Below are 17,425 nucleotides of genomic sequence, written 5' to 3'. Positions count from 1 at the left end.
CTGGCCACTAGTAAAGGCTGCTGGAAAGGATGGTGGCTGAATAATAGAAGCCTGTCCATTACTTCAGAAGGGGAGCTGAAGCCCTTGCTTCAAGAATAGCCAGCTTGCGGTTCCTGAAAGAAGAAGAAATGAATGCATATGCCGGATTTCTCGGTTTCATCGTCTGTCGAGAACATTGCCCATATGTGAGATTATTCCTGCCTGCTTGTCCTTGAATAAAAAATAAGTATTTGTATATAATATGCAAACACCTTTGATTGTAACCACAGAAAGACTGTATATCCAAATCCCATTCCTTTTCCCTTTATATTTTTTTTGTAAAACAAGACAACCTTTAGCAACTGACGAAAACTGGAATAAACACAAACAACATCAACTCAGATGCCATAAGGCGGTAAAGGGGGCCAAAAGAGACTACGAGGAAAAAATAGCCAAGGAGGCGAAAAACTTCAAGCCATTCTTTCGATATATTAAGGGGAAATGACCTGCAAAGGAAGCGGTGGGACCTTTGGATGACCAAGGAATAAAGGGAGTGCTAAAGGAGGACAAAGCAATCGCCGACAGACTGAACACATTTTTTTGCATCTGTATTTACCGAAGAGAATATACACAGCATACCAGAACCCATCAGGCTATATGCCGGAAGCGAAAATGGGAAACTGACAGGGTTAACGGTCAGTCTAGAAGAGGTATGCAGGCAGATTGATATCCCCGGGATCGGATGGTATCCATCGGAGGGTCATCAAGGAACTGAAAGGGACTAAAGCTGAACTGCTTCAGCTAATAGCCAATCTGTCGATCAAATCGGGAAAGATTCCGGAGGACTGGAAGGTGGCGAATGTTACATCGATCTTCAAAAAAGGTTCAAGGGGAGACCCGGGAAACTACAGACCGGTGAGTCTGACCTTGGTACCAGGAAAGATGATAGTGGCACTGATAAAGGATAAAGGATACGGTCTGATGAGACCAGCCAGCACGGTTTCAGCAAAGGCAGATCTTGTTTGACAAACTTGCTGCACTTCTTTGAGGGAGTAAACAGGCAGATAGACAAGAGTCGACATTGTATATCTGGATTTTCAGAAGGCGTTTGACAAGGTTCCGCATGAACAACTACTTCAGAAAATTGCGAGTCATGGAATCGAGGGTGAAATACTCACGTGGATTAAAAACTGGCTGGAGCATAGGAAACAGAGAGTGGGGTAAATGGACAATACTCGAACTGGAAGAGCGTCACCAGTGGGGTTCCGCAAGGCTCGGTGCTTGGACCCGTGCTCTTCAACATCTTTATATACGATCTGGACATAGATACGACAAGTGAGGTGATTAAATTTGCGGTCGATATCAGAGTAGTGAAGATGCAGGGAGATTGTGAAGATCTGCACCATGACATAATCAGGCTCGAGGAATGGGCATCAACATGGCAGATGAGGTTCAACATGGATAAGTGTAAAGTTATGCATATTGGTAACAAAATCTCATGCATGAATACAGGATGTCCGGGGCGGTACTTGGAGAGACCTCCCAGGAAAGAGACTTGGGAGTTCTGATCGATAAGTCGATGAAGTCGTCCAAAAAGGGCGAACAGAATGCTAGGAATGATAAAGAAAGGGATCACGAACAGATCGGAGAAGGTTATCATGCCGCTGTACTGGGCCATGGTGCGCCCTCACCTGGAGTACTACGTCCGGCACTGGTCACCGTACAGGAAGAAGTACACGGTACTACTGGAAAGGGTCCAGAAAAGAGCGACTAAGATGGTTAAGGAGCTGGAGGAGTTGCCGTACAGCAAAAAATTGCCTCTTCTCCCTCGAGCAGAGGAGATTGAGAGGAGACATGATCGAAACATTCAAGGTACTGAAGGGAATAGACTTAGTAGATAAGGACAGATTGTGCACCCTCTCCAAGGCAGGGAGAACGAGAGAGCACTCTCTAAAATAGAAAGGGGATAGATTCCGTACAAACATAAGGAAGTTCTTTTTCACCCAGAGAGTGGTAGAAAACTAGAACGCTCTTCTGGAGTCTGTCATAGGGGAAAACACCCTCCAGGGATTCAAGACAAAGTTAGACAAGTTTCTGCTGAACCGGAACGTACTCGGGTAAGGCTAGTCTCAGTTAGGGTGCTGGTTTTTGACCAAAGGGCCGCCATGTGAGCGGACTACTGGGCACAATGGACCACTGGTCTGACCCAGCAGCGGCAATTCTTATGTTCTTGGTAATTTTTCCCTTTGTTTAAGAAGGACTTTCAAATACTTTCAATGGGTTTTTAAAATATTAGGGGTTGTAAAACTTGAACTAGGGTCCTCTACTTCACATAAGAGAACCATCATTGAGATTTCCATAATTGTTTTATCTTTATTTTTATTTTTAATAAAACAACTTGACACTTTGTACATTGTTTTCTGCAGTTTTTGTCCTTTTGTGTTTCTTTGCTTGACTGTCTTCTGCTGATTGGTTCGATTGTTTTTTGGTTTTGGCTTGTAAAACTAGAACTGAAGATGAATTTGAGAAGCAGTTTGTGTAATTGCCTGTATGTTTGTGTTTCCTCCCTCTCCCCCAAACAGTGACATTTGGGCCCTGGGCTGTGTTTTGTATGAGATGTGCACGTTGAAGCATGCCGTAAGTTCAGTTTTCATTACCTTAATAATGTAATGTATATGGCATACTCAAATTTTTAATTTAAATATAAATTTTTTAAACTGCTCTGTTTTCAATAATGGGATCTAGGTATTGTGTAATAGTCAATTCATATAGCAATTACAATAAATACAATTAAGAAAAATGATTATATGCCATACTCTCTCTTCAACTTTCTTCTGAATTAAAGACTTGTTGATTCATTCTTAAGATGGAAATTTTTTTATATATTTAGCACTGAACCAGAGGATGTAAGATTTCTAGTGGAGACTTAACTTTAGCTCTTTTTCTGAAGGAATATGTAATTTGCAGGAGGAATGCAAACGGAGACAACTAGCAGGAGATTATCATGTCACATATGAATGCAAATACTGTATTTTTTGCTTCATAAGACGCTTCGGACCATAAGACTTAGATTTAGAGTAGGAAAACAAGAAAAAAACATTCTGAACCAAATTGTGCCCTTAGCCCCCCACACTCCTTGCCTGGCTCTACACCCAACCTCCACACTCCCTGCCAGGCTCTGCACCCAAACCCCCACACTCCCTGCCAGGCTCTGCACCCTGTCCCCCCTTCCCGCCAGGCTCTGTACCCTGTCCCACCGCCCTGCCCTGTACCCTCTCCCCATCTGCTCCTTGCACAGTCTTATCTTCTTGCAGTTGCACTAATCCTCTCTTTCATCCCATCTTCAACCTGTACTTTCAACTCCTATCACCCCCACTGCCTTCCTGAATCCCTCCATCACCTTCCTCTCCTTGTGCTACCCTATTCCTTGTTATGTCCTCTACACAACACACGCATCCTATCTCCTTACTATACCATCTTTGCCCCATCACTGAACTGACCTAGCCCCGTTTTTGTGCTCCCACTTTTCATCTTCGTGCTGAGCCCGCCCCCCTCCAGCACAATGGAGCAACCACGAGCAGGCACACGCAGCCAACTTATCACACAGTGTGCTCCATGCCGCATGCTCATCCGGGCTCTGTTTCCAACAGCCACGATCTTCCAGAAAGGTTGGGTATCACAATAAAAGAAGCCCTTTAATTTCCCCGGTATACGGGCCGGCAGGAGGGTGCTGTCTTTGCTGCTGCCTGGGTCCGCCCCACTTTCTGAATGGCTGCAGTCAGTTCTTGCAAGTCCTGCGAGAACTGACGCAGCCATTCAGAAAGCAGGACGGGCCTAGGTAGCAGCGCAGACAGCTCGCTCCTACCAGCCCATACACCGCTGGACCACCAGGCTTCGAGGGTGTTTAAAAAGCTACTGTGGGGTGGGGGATGTTTTAAAGGGCGGGCAGGCAGTGTTATTAAAGGGTACCGGGAAGGGGGGGTTGTCTTCCCTCCATAAGACGCACCCACATTTCCACCCCCATAACTTTTCTCTAAGTATCATTTCAGTCTCTATACTTCTATATCTTGGGGTGACTAGAGATGGGGGTTTTAGGTCAACCTAGCAAATTAATGATCATGGAAGACCACAAACTTGCATTCATAATTTGAGACATTAAAAAAAACAAAACATTAAATCATGGAAGCCTGCTGTTCTACATTTCCTAGCTCAAATCACAATAAGCCCAAGGCAAGCCTTAAACTAGATTGAATAACTTAAGAGCATAAGGTTCATCTAGCCCAGCATCCTGTTTCTAATAGCGATCAATCTAGGTCACAAGTATCTGGCAAGATCCTAAAAAGCAAGATTTTGGAGACCATATCTGGCAAAGACACAAAGGCTTGAAGCAGTCCAGAGGAGAATTTGTGGGAGCCATTAAGGAAGCCGCTCAGCACTGAGCAGCAGTGCCAAATCGCGCGCCTGCTCGTGCTTTTCAGCGCAGCTGAAGACACTCACGGAAACCTATTAACAGCGGGGCAAGAACTTGGAAAGTTCGTTCCTGCCCGCTGCACTTCCACCAGGATCGACGGTAGATGTATGAGGTTAGGACAGGGAGGGCGGCAGGGTGCAGAGCCTTGCGGTGGCGGCCTGCAATAATTTCAGAAGGGGGGTGTATTGGCTCGAATATAAACCAGGACCCCCCATTTTTGGGCCAATTTTTTGGCACCAAAATCCTGGTTTATATTTGAGTATATACGGTATATTAAGAGATTTTGTTTCAAGGATTGACGAGAGAGAGCATATCAAATTAAGTTTGAAAGCATTTTTGAATTACTGAACTAATTTGTGCTTCGAAGGAGAGTTTAATATCCAGGGTCACACCTAAAAGCTTAATAGTTGGAACAAGCTGAATTGGGTTTGAGGAAATGCATAATGGGGAAGTAAGGATTTCATTTTCCATGGCCATTGATTTATTGATGTTAAGGGAGAGAAGATTTTGGCAAAGCCAGTTACTAACAGCAGTTAATTTTTGGTTAATTTCCTGAATTTCCATTGGGTTGGTAGAATGGATCAGATGAATAAGCTGAATATTATCTGCATACGCAAAAACTGTAAATCCAATAGATTGTGCAATTAGTCAGTAGAGGAGCAAGAAAAAGATTAAACAGCATAGGTGATAAAATAGAGCCTTGTGGGACACCCAAATCCTGCGTGTAAGGTTCTGATGAGGCTGGAAAGCAGACCTGATAATGCCTATTGCTGAATAAGAGGTAAACCACTCCAGGGCAGTCCCTGATATCCCTAAAGACTTGAGATGACTAAGGAGAATTGAATGGTCAATTGTGTTGAAGGCTGCAGTTAAGTCTAAGGAGATCAGGAGAACAGATTTTCTTTGATCTGGGTAGTTCCTATTAGTGGTAACTAGTCCTAGAAGTGAAAGCTCTGTAGAATGATGTGGTACAAAGTGTTGGTTTGTTCCAGAAATGGTGTCAGTTGATTGAAAACAACCTTTTCAGTTAATTTTGCAAGGAATGGAATGTTAGCTATTGGGCAATAATTGGAGCAATCCTCGGGATTGCCTGAAGGTAGCTTCATGATTGGCCTAAAACTAGCTATTTTCCATTGTTTTGGCATAGTGGCGTTGGAGAGGCTGTTTCCTATTAAACTTTGGATATACGGTCCGAAGATAAAGAAGTATTTTTTGATTAGAGAAGGTAGCAAGGAATCAGAACACCCTGATGCATTGATAGTTTGCATTGTTCTTGGAATTTCAGACAAATAAGAGACCTTGAATTTGGTAAATGTACTAAGAAGGATAGAATCAGGTCTGAATGGTGAATTGGCGGGAGGAGGATTATTGGCAGAAAATAATGTACTGTGAACAGAGGCTATTTTATGCATAAAATAATCTGCCAAATCTTGGGCTGGGAGAGTAGATGCAGATGTTAATCCCACGTTATTTCCTTTGGAAGTAAGCGTTTACAAGATCACGTATAAGAACATAAGAACATAAGAAGTTGCCTCCACTGGGTCAGACCGAGGTCCATCTCGCCCAGCGGTCCGCTCCCGCGGCGGCCCATCAGGTCTGCGACCTGTGAAGTGGTTTCTGACCACTTCTATAACCTACCTCAAGTTCTATCTGTACCCCTCTATCCCCTTATCCTCCAGGAACCTATCCAAACTCTTCTTGAATCCCTGTACAGAGTTCTGGCCTATCACTTCCTCCGGAAGCGCGTTCCATGTGTCTACCACCCTCTGTGTAAAAAAGAATTTTCTAGCATTTGTTCTAAACCTGTCCCCTTTCAATTTCTCCGAGTGACCCCTAGTGCTTGTGGCTCCTCTCAGTTTGAAGAATCTGTCCTTATTTACTCTCTCTATGCCCCTAAGGATTTTGAAGGTTTCTATCATGTCCCCTCTAAGTCTCCTCTTCTCCAGGGAGAACATCCCCAGCATTTTTAACCTGTCAGCGTATGGAAAATTTTCCATACCTTTTATCAGCTTAGTCGCCCTCCTCTGCACTCCCTCGAGTACCGCCATGTCCTTCTTGAGGTACGGCGACCAGTATTGAACACAGTACTCCAGGTGCGGGCGCACCATTGCGCGATACAGCGGCATGATGACTTCCTTCGTCCGGGTCGTGATACCCTTTTTGATGATGCCCAGCATTCTGTTTGCTTTCTTTGAGGCTGTCGCACATTGCACCGATGAATTTTTAGCTGCAGCAATCTTCTTATTGTAATGTCTTTTTACTTTCCTGGATATCTTTTTTTTTGTGGTAAAATGATTTGTCTTTATAAAGATTGAGTAGTATAGGAGAACGGTGGCGTAGCCAACTCCTCTGAAGTGAAAGAGCCTGTTGTCGGAGCAAGATTAGCTCCGGTGTAAACCAAATTCTTTTATTCGTGGAGGAGCTCTGATGGCGAACTGGAGCTAGTTTACCTAGGAGTTTCTGGGTAGCCTCTACCCATTTCTCAATCTGCACGTCTGTTGACAAAGTTGCAAAATCTTCAAGGTTGAGATCAAAAGATTCAGCTAAATTAGCTGGAGTTAATTTACTGAAATCCCTAATGTTGGTTGTAACAATCGGAGGACTGTTAAAGGAAGCAGGTCTGGATATATTAAAAGTGATGAGAGCATGGCCAGCCCAGGGAAGCTGAGAAATCTTGGACAGCTGGACATCATTGGTGCTAGAGAAGGATTTTAGGCATGCCATGAACTGCCAGAAGAACTAACAAATCGATTCTGGAAGAGATCAAACTGGCTGTTTTTCAGATTCAAATATCTCTAATGTGTATTTTTTTTTTATATCATTTGAAAGAGCATTTTTTTTTGCTACAGAAGCTATCCTGTTTCATCTTGGACTCGATCTTTCTTTGATGAGAACTGATGGTTTAAAGATAATGGTTTGTGTTAAACATGCCTCTTTTCAATATTAAACATCTGTGCGCATATACAACTAATGCTTATCTTTGAAGCTTTAATTCTTACCAAAGAAAGGTCGGGTCCGAGATGAAACAGGATAGTTTCTGTAGCAAAAAAAACATGCTCTTTCAAATGATATTTAAAAAACACACAAAAAACCTACACATTAGAGATATTTGAATCTAAAAAACAGTGAAAATTTGCATAAATGCATAAAGCCATATTCTTTTGAATGGTCATATCTTCAGCTTCACTTGACTGTAAAAGTTCATATTGCAAATCTTGGAAGTAACATGTCTGCTGGTAAAGTTGTATCCTCAGCTGACTTACCTACCAGCAGCAGTATGGAGCCAAACTTTGCCAAAAATTTTCATTCGTGAATTTTTTTTCCTACTTTGCTGACCTGTAGAAATGGAAGCACATTCGCAAAAGATTTCAAACTTGGCACAGAAACTTGCCCCAAGATGTTGTACCAAACTGCAAAATTTCAGACTCCTAGGTTGTTTCCTTTTGACTCAGTGCTAAAGCAAAGTTGGGAGTGGATCGATTGCTTTTGTTCAATTACTCCTAGCTCCTTACCAAATTGAAATAAATCCCAAAAATTTGCAGAGTTTCATTTGAGACCCTAGACAACACCCCTGTAAAATTTGGTTGGATTTCAAGGGGGTTGAGCGTGGGCTCCTGGTGCACTTGACATGGAATGACCCTAATGTCAAATACAAATCCCTATGGTTGTGGTGGTTTGTTGATTTTTCAGCTTTCATGCAAGTTCCAGGGTGGCACCATGCCTTAAAATGGTGATAAGTCACTGGAAAATTGTGTTCTTTTCTCCATGTTCTTGCATAAAACAATGCATCTGGACTGGTCTACCGGGTTTCAAGAAAGAAAAATAACAGATACTAATCAATTTGTCCATAGAAATACTGAAAACAATGGGCCCTAAGGATGTGGCAGCCTTTTGTATTTCCTTTGTTTCTCTGTAGGAATGTGAATTCCATCTAGACTCAAATGTTTAAGAGCCATAAGTTGCCTTTTTATAGCTTGTGTTGGAATCTGTAGAATGAAAAAATAAAAACAGGCATTTAAAAAAATCCATAGATTATATTCAAGGCTGCATTTTTTTGACTGAATTACCAAGGGATCTGATTCTAGTCCTCAGTTTATATGGCAGAATCCACCTCCTCAGCTGGTTTTGAAAGGGATACCTCTGCCATTTGCCAGTCTGGCCCATCCCATAAAATCAGCCCCTTTAACAAAAGTGCAACACTGTTCACCAGAGGAATCCACACATGTAACTTATTTTTATTTCTTTTCCTGTAACCCTAGTTTGAAGCTGGGAACATGAAGAATTTGGTCCTGAAGATCATCCGTGGAACTTTTCCTCCTGTTTCTTTGCACTATTCCTATGACCTTCGCAATCTCGTATCCCAGCTATTTAAACGGAATCCCAAGGATAGGCCATCAGTCAACTCCATATTGGAGAAAATGTTCATAGTCAAACGCATTGAGAAATTTTTTCCTCCTCAGGTATGTACTTTGTACTGTAGTGTTATTTCATACCCATGGAACTTGCGAGAAAGCAATAGAATGTTGTATACCAGGTTGATTGTTCCTTCTCGTCTGTTGTATCACTTCTGATGCTTCATACCATGTATTAGATCTGTACTATGTTATATTCTAGAAGGGAATAGTTTTTGGGGAGGGGTTGAAACTTAACTTTTCAATGATTGAAAAGCACCAATAAATGGGTTGGTCATTCTTCACAATGATTTTTATGTAGTTTTCTATGGAGTTAATAGCATGAATTGTTTTTTTTTATTTGCTGCATTTTCTGTCTTTACTTTTTTTCTTGTATAGGCTTATTTGATTGTTTGCATAATGTAATATGTTCTAATTTATCCCAGGACAAGCAGGCAGCACATTCTCACATGTGGTGATATCATCATAGAGCCCGGTATGGACAGAGCAAAAACTGTAGTGTCACTTAAGTCTTTTGAAGGTCGAGACTGCCCGTACTGCACATGCGCCGGTACATTCCTGCCTGATGTTGGCTTGTGGAGCCATTAGTTTCCAATTTTCCATGGAACTGAGAAGCTGTGTATTTTTCCTCTTGCGTCAAGCTACTTTTGTAGTGCCTTCCCATTTGAATTTTACTACAGTTTCTTCATTATTTTCTTTTATTATTAGTTTACCTTGGTAAAATTTTTCTTATTTATATTTAATGTTTTTGGGCCTTGGACTCGCCTCAGACTGTTTTCAGGCCAGGAGCATCAAGCTTTTTTCAGTATTACATCTACTCGACTTCTCGGACAAACCTTACAATGGCCTCAAGCGTTGCACTTAGTGTAACAGGACCATTTTGGTTACTGACCCAGTGCCTAGGTCCTCACCACTGACCTGATTTTCGCCCGTACTGTTTTAAATTGCAGAAGAGGTTACTTAAGGCTCATCATCTCCAATTCGAAAAACTTTTTGGAGAGACTTCGGGAGCATCAAGAGTGGCAGTGAACTCTAACCCCGATGCCCACAGTTCATCTGCAGCATCTTTACTGGTGCGGGCATCAACACCGCATTAGACGTCGGTATTGCCTCAATCAGGGGAATCAGCTAAGAAGCATAAACACTCTTCCCCATCCAAACATTCATCAGTGCTGTCTCAAGTGCCTACACCATCAACGCAAACCAGGCATCAAGCACCAAGACGAGATCACCTTCTCTTCAAATGGTGCCCCCTTTGAGGTGTGCCTCGTCATCATGGTCACCAGTGCCCCGGCATCCAGTACTCTCAGCACCATCTGTACCGAGCACAGCCTTGGTACTGGTGCTGTTCTTACAGGACCAGATATGGGAGCTGCTTCAGAGAGAGTTGGCTACTATGTTGCAGATTCATTCAATGCAATCATCAGCCATAACACAGCTGGTACCAGCCAAGTCCGAGCAGTACTCTACATTAACATTGAGAGCCAGATCTTGGACTCCAAGTCAAAGCTCATAGTCTAGGAGAGCTACGTCAAAGTTCTTTGTCCAGATTCAGGTACTCATCGGATAGACACTGCAGTGTCTTTCGATGCTCCCTTCAACGTCATGCCTGACATTCTCATGAGCACTTCCCTCGATGTACACCTCAGCACTTGCCTTGACGTCCTTCTCAACACTCGCCATCACCGAGGCAAGACATCGATAGCTATGACTCTGATTTATCTCAGCATTCATCCTCTGACTATCCAGGTCTTTCTGCTGAAGAGTCATATGGAGTTGAATCAGATCCATCTACTCCACCTTCTTGCAGGACGTCACCAAATTGGAGAGCCTCTCCTTAACAAAATTTATTAGGCAGATGGGCAATCTGTCTCAATAAAGATGGAATCAGAGTCTGAGCCAAGAGCAGAACTCTTTGATGCCTTAGATTACAAAGAATGGCCAAAAGATTGTCTTAAGCTTTGACAAGGCTGCAGCAAGCCTTAGGGTGGTCAGGAGGGATCTCTCAGGGTCGGTGATCCTCTCCCAAAGGAAGAGATTCTTAGCCTGTTCACAAATTGTTACTACAAAGATTGTGACAGTAAGTTAAGTAGCAGGTTTATTAAATAAAGGTGGCAAATCAAGATAATCACATTTGTGTTCCTAAGTTCAAGTGGCCCTTTCTCTCCTGTCCTTGTACTCAAGATCCCGTATTCAATGTATTACATTTATAGCATTTTTAATGTGATATTTGTTAATGAACATATTCATGTAACATCATAGTAACAAGCAAATCACATGATTTCCAGCAAGCCAACTATTAAGACACACCTTTTTCTGCTACAGACATGAACTTTTTAAATTATTTTATCTTTAACTTCATCTTACCTGTTATCAAGTTTCAAGTTTTATTTTAATTTGATGAGTCGCTTATTTAGATTTACTAAGCGAATTACAACAGTAATAAAAATATAAACATATATTTAGACATACCATTTAAAATTTAAAAATGATGGGTTAGACCGACAGACTTACAGACTAATCAATACACAAGGTAAGGAGAGATAGAACTACAATTCAATGCTTTAAAGTACAGAAAAGAACCAAAGATGGAAAGAACATTAGGGAGGGAAAAGTAGAAACCTGAAGGAAAACTAGTATAAAATTTGAACATAATTTTAAAGATTAAAAGGAAACTCTTTAAGTTACTTTTAAAACTGCTAAGATCATTTTCCTCTCTTACATGCTCCTAACATTTTTCTACAATTCTATAAAGCATTTTATCATGCATACATGCTTTTATAAACTTCTTACTTAATATTGTTTCTTTATTCAGTATATATTTTTCTTAACCTTATTCTAATTTTATAAAGCATATGGTTTAAAGATATTCTTGCAACTCTTACATGATTTTTATACTTATTTCATTAACAAGAAATTCTTCTCTTAATCAATATTTTTCTTAGATCTTATTCTTTAAACTCTTTTAATTCTGTTTTCACACCCAACTGTAAACCAGTAAGTAGCAGTAACAAACTTCACATTTTTCTCTTCTTAATCCCTTTTATCACCTGTGTTTATCCTCTTAAGCTAGTGATTTTTCAACTTATTTTCTATGGTATATTTCTTATCAACAACTTACTAATTTTTCAAAACTAGATTATCAAGCAGAACTTCAAGGATGTGGTTATCATGCTATGATAATTTCTAGGGCTTTCTTCATAACTACTTCTGCATCTGTGTTATTTTTCCCCAAAGGTCACCAAAAGGTTCTTCCTAATTTCTGTATGAGCCAGGTAGGAAAAATGGATTAAAATGTATACATTCACTGCACTACTTCATGTTTTCTTTTTTTTCCTGAAATCTTATCGCATTCCAAACAATTTAAAATGTTACCTGGTTTATGTCCTTTATTCAGCTAAGTAATTGGAGGGACAAGTGACTAACTTTTTATCTCCTGCTTGGGTCAGTAGGTTTGGCATTTGGGGCATTGCAGGACAGTGGACTTTTTGTGTTCTACCTATATATATTTATTTACTGCACATTTTTTGCACTTAATTTGCACTTTAAAGCACACAAGAGCACCCAGATGATGGTGTGCAGTCGGCGGGAGTAGTAATTTCTGCTCGGTGTTTGCTGGCTTTAGCTTTTCTAAGCATTAGATTTGCTTTATTGAGCTGCTCTTTAAAGCTTTCAAACCCACGCTGAGGGTGCTCCTCATTTAAATTTGAGGTTTGTATTTTATTCAGTCTGGAGACTAGGGAGTCAACTTGCCTGCAATGCCCTTCAGGACAGAATTTAGACATCCAGAGCAAGACCTGTTTTAAAAGTGTCTTACTTAATTCACTGGAGGGAACTGCCAAGATACACCTATAATGAGTGAGGACCACCTGGAGTACAACCACAAGGAAGAAATAGGTGACACAGCAGCGAGACCTTGAAACAACGGAGGGAACATACAGAAAGACGAGTCCAGTGCAAGCCAACGCCAGGATGAGGGAAGATGGAAGTGTGCAGAGTTCACAGACCTACGGCTGGAGAGATGGACTTACACCAGGGACATGGACCTGCGGCTAGAGAGACAAGAGAAGATAGAGGACAGCAATCGTCGTGGGGGATACCATCATCAGACAAGTCGACAGCCACATAGTGGGAGGAAGACAGGATTGGCTGGTGACCTGCCTACCAGGAGCCAAGGAAGAAGACATAGTGAGCCGCATCGACAGGATCATCGACAGCGTGGAAGAGGAAGATACGGCAGTGGGGACAAACAACATGAGGAACAGGAATTACAGCAGGGAAGCACTAAAGGACCAGTTCCGGATACTAGGATGGAAGCTGAAGACCAGAACGCCGAGTGTAGCGTTCTCAGAGATCCTGCCGATACCTAGGGCCGACGAGAAAAGGCAGATGGAGCTGTAAGCAGTCAATGCGTGGATGAGGCACTGGTGTGAGGAAAAAGGATTCCACTTTGTGCACAACTGGACAACGTTCTGGGAGAAGAGCAAGCTATACAGGAAGGATAGACTTCACCTCAGCGGAGACGGAACGAGGCTACTTGCAAGCAACATCAAGCAAGAAATTGAAAAGTTTTTAAACTAGGAAGAAGGCGAAAGCCGACAGTCGACCAAGAGTCGATGGTTCAGGAAACGGTATACCCGGAGGATACCGTGCAGGAAGATTGCGGCGAAGACTCACCAGATCATAGACAAGACAGAAATCCTAACGGATCAAAAGGGACACAAGAGGGAAGGAAATGCAAGAAAGTAACATGCCGCAAACTCAAGTGTATGTACACAAACGCAAGGAGCCTAAGGAATAAGATGGGGGAATTGGAAGCTATGGCACAAAAAGACATCATCGGCATCACGGAGACATGGTGGAATGAGGAAAACGTCTGGGACACTGTGCTACCGGGATACAAGCTATACCGCAGAGACAGACTAGGACAAAAAAGTGGGGGTATTGCCCTATATGTCAAAGAGGGAATCGAGTCTACCAGAGAGAACACGCCAGAAGCGAAAAAAAAAGGTAGAGTCTCTATGGGCCAAAATTCCGGGAACGAATGGAACGGAAACGAAGATTGGCATCTACTACCGACCCCCAGGGCAATCCGAAGAAACTAATGGAGAAATGATGGACGAGATAAAACAAGCAAGGGAGGCAACGCAGTTATCATGGGCGACTTCAGTTATCCGGGGATAGACTGGAACCTAGGCACCTTCGGCTGCAGTAGGGAGACTAAATTCCTGGATGCTGTAGGCGATTGCTTCCTCGAACAGCTTGTCTAGGAAAATACAAGAGGAAATGCAATCCTGGAATTAATTCTAAATGGAATACGAGGGCCAGCGCAAGGTGTAGAAGGGACACTGGGAAGCAGTGATCACAATATGATCCGCTTCAACATGGACATGGGGGCAAAACATCGATCCAGAACGACGACCACGGCACTGAACTTCCGAAAAGGGAATTACGAAGGGATGAGATTCATGGTGGGGAAGAAGATTAAGAAGAGGATAAGCACAGTAAAAACGCTAGAGCAAGCATGGTCCCTTTTTAAGGACACAGTCACCGAGGCACAAAATCTATATATACTGTGTGTCAACAAGGGATCCAAGAGGAAAAAGAACAAGGAACCGGCGTGGCTCACTGTAGCAGTGAAGGAAGCGATCAGAGACAAGAAGCCTTTGTTTAAGGAATGGAAAAGGTCAAAAACATATGAAAACTGGAAAAATCACAAACAACATCAAAGCAGGTGCCATAAGGCGGTAAGAGGGGCCAAAAGAGACTACGAGGAAAAAATAGCCAAGGAGGCAAAAAACTTTAAGCCGTTCTTTCGATATATTAAGGGGAAACGACCTGCGAAGGAAGCGGTGGGGCCATTGGATGACCATAGAATAAAGGGGGTGGTAAAGGAGGACAAAGCCATTATCGACAAACTGAACATATTTTTTGCATCTGTATTTACTGAAGAGGATTTACATAACATACCGGAAGCCGAAAGGCTATACGCAGGAAACGAAGACGGGAAACTGACAGGGTTGACCGTCAGTCTAGAAGAGGTATGCAGACAGATTGATTGGCTTAAAAATGATAAATTGCCAGGACTGGATGGTATCTTTCGAGGGTAATCAATGAACTGAAAGGGGCTATAGCTGAATTGCTTCAACTAATAGCCAATCTGTCGATCAAATCAGGAAGAATTTTCAAAAGACTGGAATGTGGCGAATGTTATGCCGATCTTCAAGAAAGGTTCGAGGGGTGATTCGGGAAACTACAGACCAGTGAGTCTGACCTCGGTACTGGGAAAGATGGTAGAGGCACTGATAAAGGACAGCCTCATTGAGCACCTTGACGGACACGATCTGATGAGGACCATCCAGCATGGCTTCAGCAAGGGAAGATCTTGCTTGACGAACTTGCTGCACTTCTTGAGGGAGTAAACAGACAGATAGACAAGGATGACCCTGTCAACATTGTATATTTGGATTTTCAGAAAGCGTTCAACAAGGTTCCGCATGAACAACTACTTTGAAAAATTACGAGCCATGGAATCGAGGGTGAAATACTCACGTAGATTAAAAACTGGCTGGCGGATAGGAAACAGAGAATGGGCGTAAATGGACAATACTCAGACTGGAAAAGTGTCACCAGGGAGTGCTGCAGGGTTCAGTGTTTGGACCCGTACTCTTCAACATATTTATAAACAATCTGGAAATTGGTACAATGAGTGAGGTGATTATATTTGGAGACGATACGAAATTATTCAGAGGAGTGAAGACACATAAGGATTGCGAAAATTTGTAATGGGACATAAACACGCTCGAGAAATGGGCTGCGACATGGCAAATGAGGTTTAACGTAGATAAGTGTAAGGTAATGCATTTCGGTAACAAAAATTTTATACACGAATACAGGATGTCCGGTGCGGTACTCAGGGGAGACCCCCCCCCCACAGGAAGAGACTTGGGAGTACTGGTCGACAAGTCAATGAAGCCGTCTGCACAATGCGTGACGGCGGCAAAAAGGGCGAACAGAATGCTAGTAATGATTAAGAAAGGGATCACAAACAGATCGGAGAAGGTTATCATGCCGCTGTATCGGGCCATGGTACGCCCTCACCTGGAATACTGCGTCCATCACTGGTCACCGTACATGAAGAAGGACACAATACTACTCGAAAGGGTCCTGAGAAGAGCAACTAAAATGGTTAAGGGACTGGAGGTGTTACCGTACAGTGAGAGATTAGAGAAACTGGGCCTCTTCTCCCTTGAAAAGAGGAGACTGAGAGGGGACATGATCGAAACGTTCAAGATAATGCAGACCATAGACTTAGTCGATAAAGATAGGTTGTTCACCCTCTCCAAGGTAGGGAGAACAAGAGGGCACTTCTAAAGTTAAAAGGGGACAGATTCCGTAAAAATGTAAGGAAGTTCTTCTTCACCCAGAGAGTGGTAGAAAACTGGGACACTCTTCCGGACAGTGGCGTACTAGGGGGGGGGCCGGTCTGCCTGGGTGCACGCCCCAAGGGGGTGCACAGCTGGCCACCCTCCCTATTCTGCTGCTGCTCCGTCTAACCACCACATCCCGGCACCGGCTCCCCCGCAGAGTCACTCCTTAACCCGGCCAGCAACATGACTTCAATCCATCGTCTCCTCTCATTGGTTGCCTTTGCCGGCCCGCTGCGTGGTAGGTGGAGGCAAAAGGTGAGGCAGGCTGGTGGGTGGGGAAAAAGTGCAGGGCCCACAAGACTTCACCTCCGGTGTCAATTCTAACGTCGGAGAGGAAGTTCTGGGCCAGCCAATCGCTGTCTGGCTTGCCTGGAACTTCCTCCCCTTTAGAACTGACGCCGGAGGTGAAGTCTTGTGGGCCTGGCACTTGTACGCGCCAGGCCTGGCTCAGGGAAGGAGCAGATAGAAATCGGCTGCTGGCTTGGGGGTGGGGGTATAGAAAGAATCAGGGAAGTGGAGAAATCGGCACGATGGCTTTGTGGGGACTAGGGGGAAAGAGAAAGAAAGAAAGACAGGCAAGCAGGGTGAGAGAGAAAGAAAGGCAGAAAGAAAGAGGAGGGGCCAGGAGGAGAAAGAAAGAAATATTGGCTTTATAGAAGAAGGCCCAGAGACTCATGAAATCACCAGACTAAAAGGTAGGAAAAATGATTTTATTTTCAATTTAGTGATCAAAATGTGTCCATTTTTGAGAATTTATATCTGCTGTCTATATTTTGCACTATGGCCCCTCTTTCACTAAACCACAATAGTGGTTTTTAACACAGAGAGCCTATGAGCGTCAAGAGCAGCGCGGGGCATTCAGCATAGCTCCTTGCACTAAAAACCACTATCGCAGTTTAGTAAAAAGAGCGGGGGTATTTGTCTATTTTTGAATAGTTGTTACTGAGGTGACATTGCATAGAGTCTTCTGCCTTGACCTCTTTGAGAAACCCTCCGAATATAAATGATAATTAATATTTTCTCTGCGTATGGTGTGCTTTGTATTTTTTAAAAAATTTTATTGTTGGTAGAACATTTTGACTTGGTCATTTTAAAAGTAGCTCGCAAGCCCAAAAAGTGTGGCCACCCCTGCT

The 17,425-nt window shown here is 42.9% G+C and overlaps 1 protein-coding gene across 9 annotated transcripts in view; it reads left to right on the top strand.

Moving 5' to 3' along the window:
• Nucleotides 1-17,425, top strand: part of NEK1 (NIMA related kinase 1) — a 312,305-nt gene that overhangs the window by 46,384 nt on the left and 248,496 nt on the right. For all 9 annotated transcript variants that reach the window (XM_033942264.1, XM_033942234.1, XM_033942215.1 and 6 more), the window contains exons 7-8: nucleotides 2,562-2,616; nucleotides 8,710-8,910. In XM_033942264.1, coding sequence (XP_033798155.1) covers nucleotides 2,562-2,616; nucleotides 8,710-8,910 — 256 coding nt within the window. The remainder of the gene's footprint in view (nucleotides 1-2,561; nucleotides 2,617-8,709; nucleotides 8,911-17,425) is intronic.

This window comes from Geotrypetes seraphini, chromosome 1 (genome assembly GCF_902459505.1).
Source record: "Geotrypetes seraphini chromosome 1, aGeoSer1.1, whole genome shotgun sequence".
NCBI classification, from domain to species: domain Eukaryota; kingdom Metazoa; phylum Chordata; class Amphibia; order Gymnophiona; family Dermophiidae; genus Geotrypetes; species Geotrypetes seraphini.
This window is presented reverse-complemented; position numbering and strand designations above follow the sequence as displayed.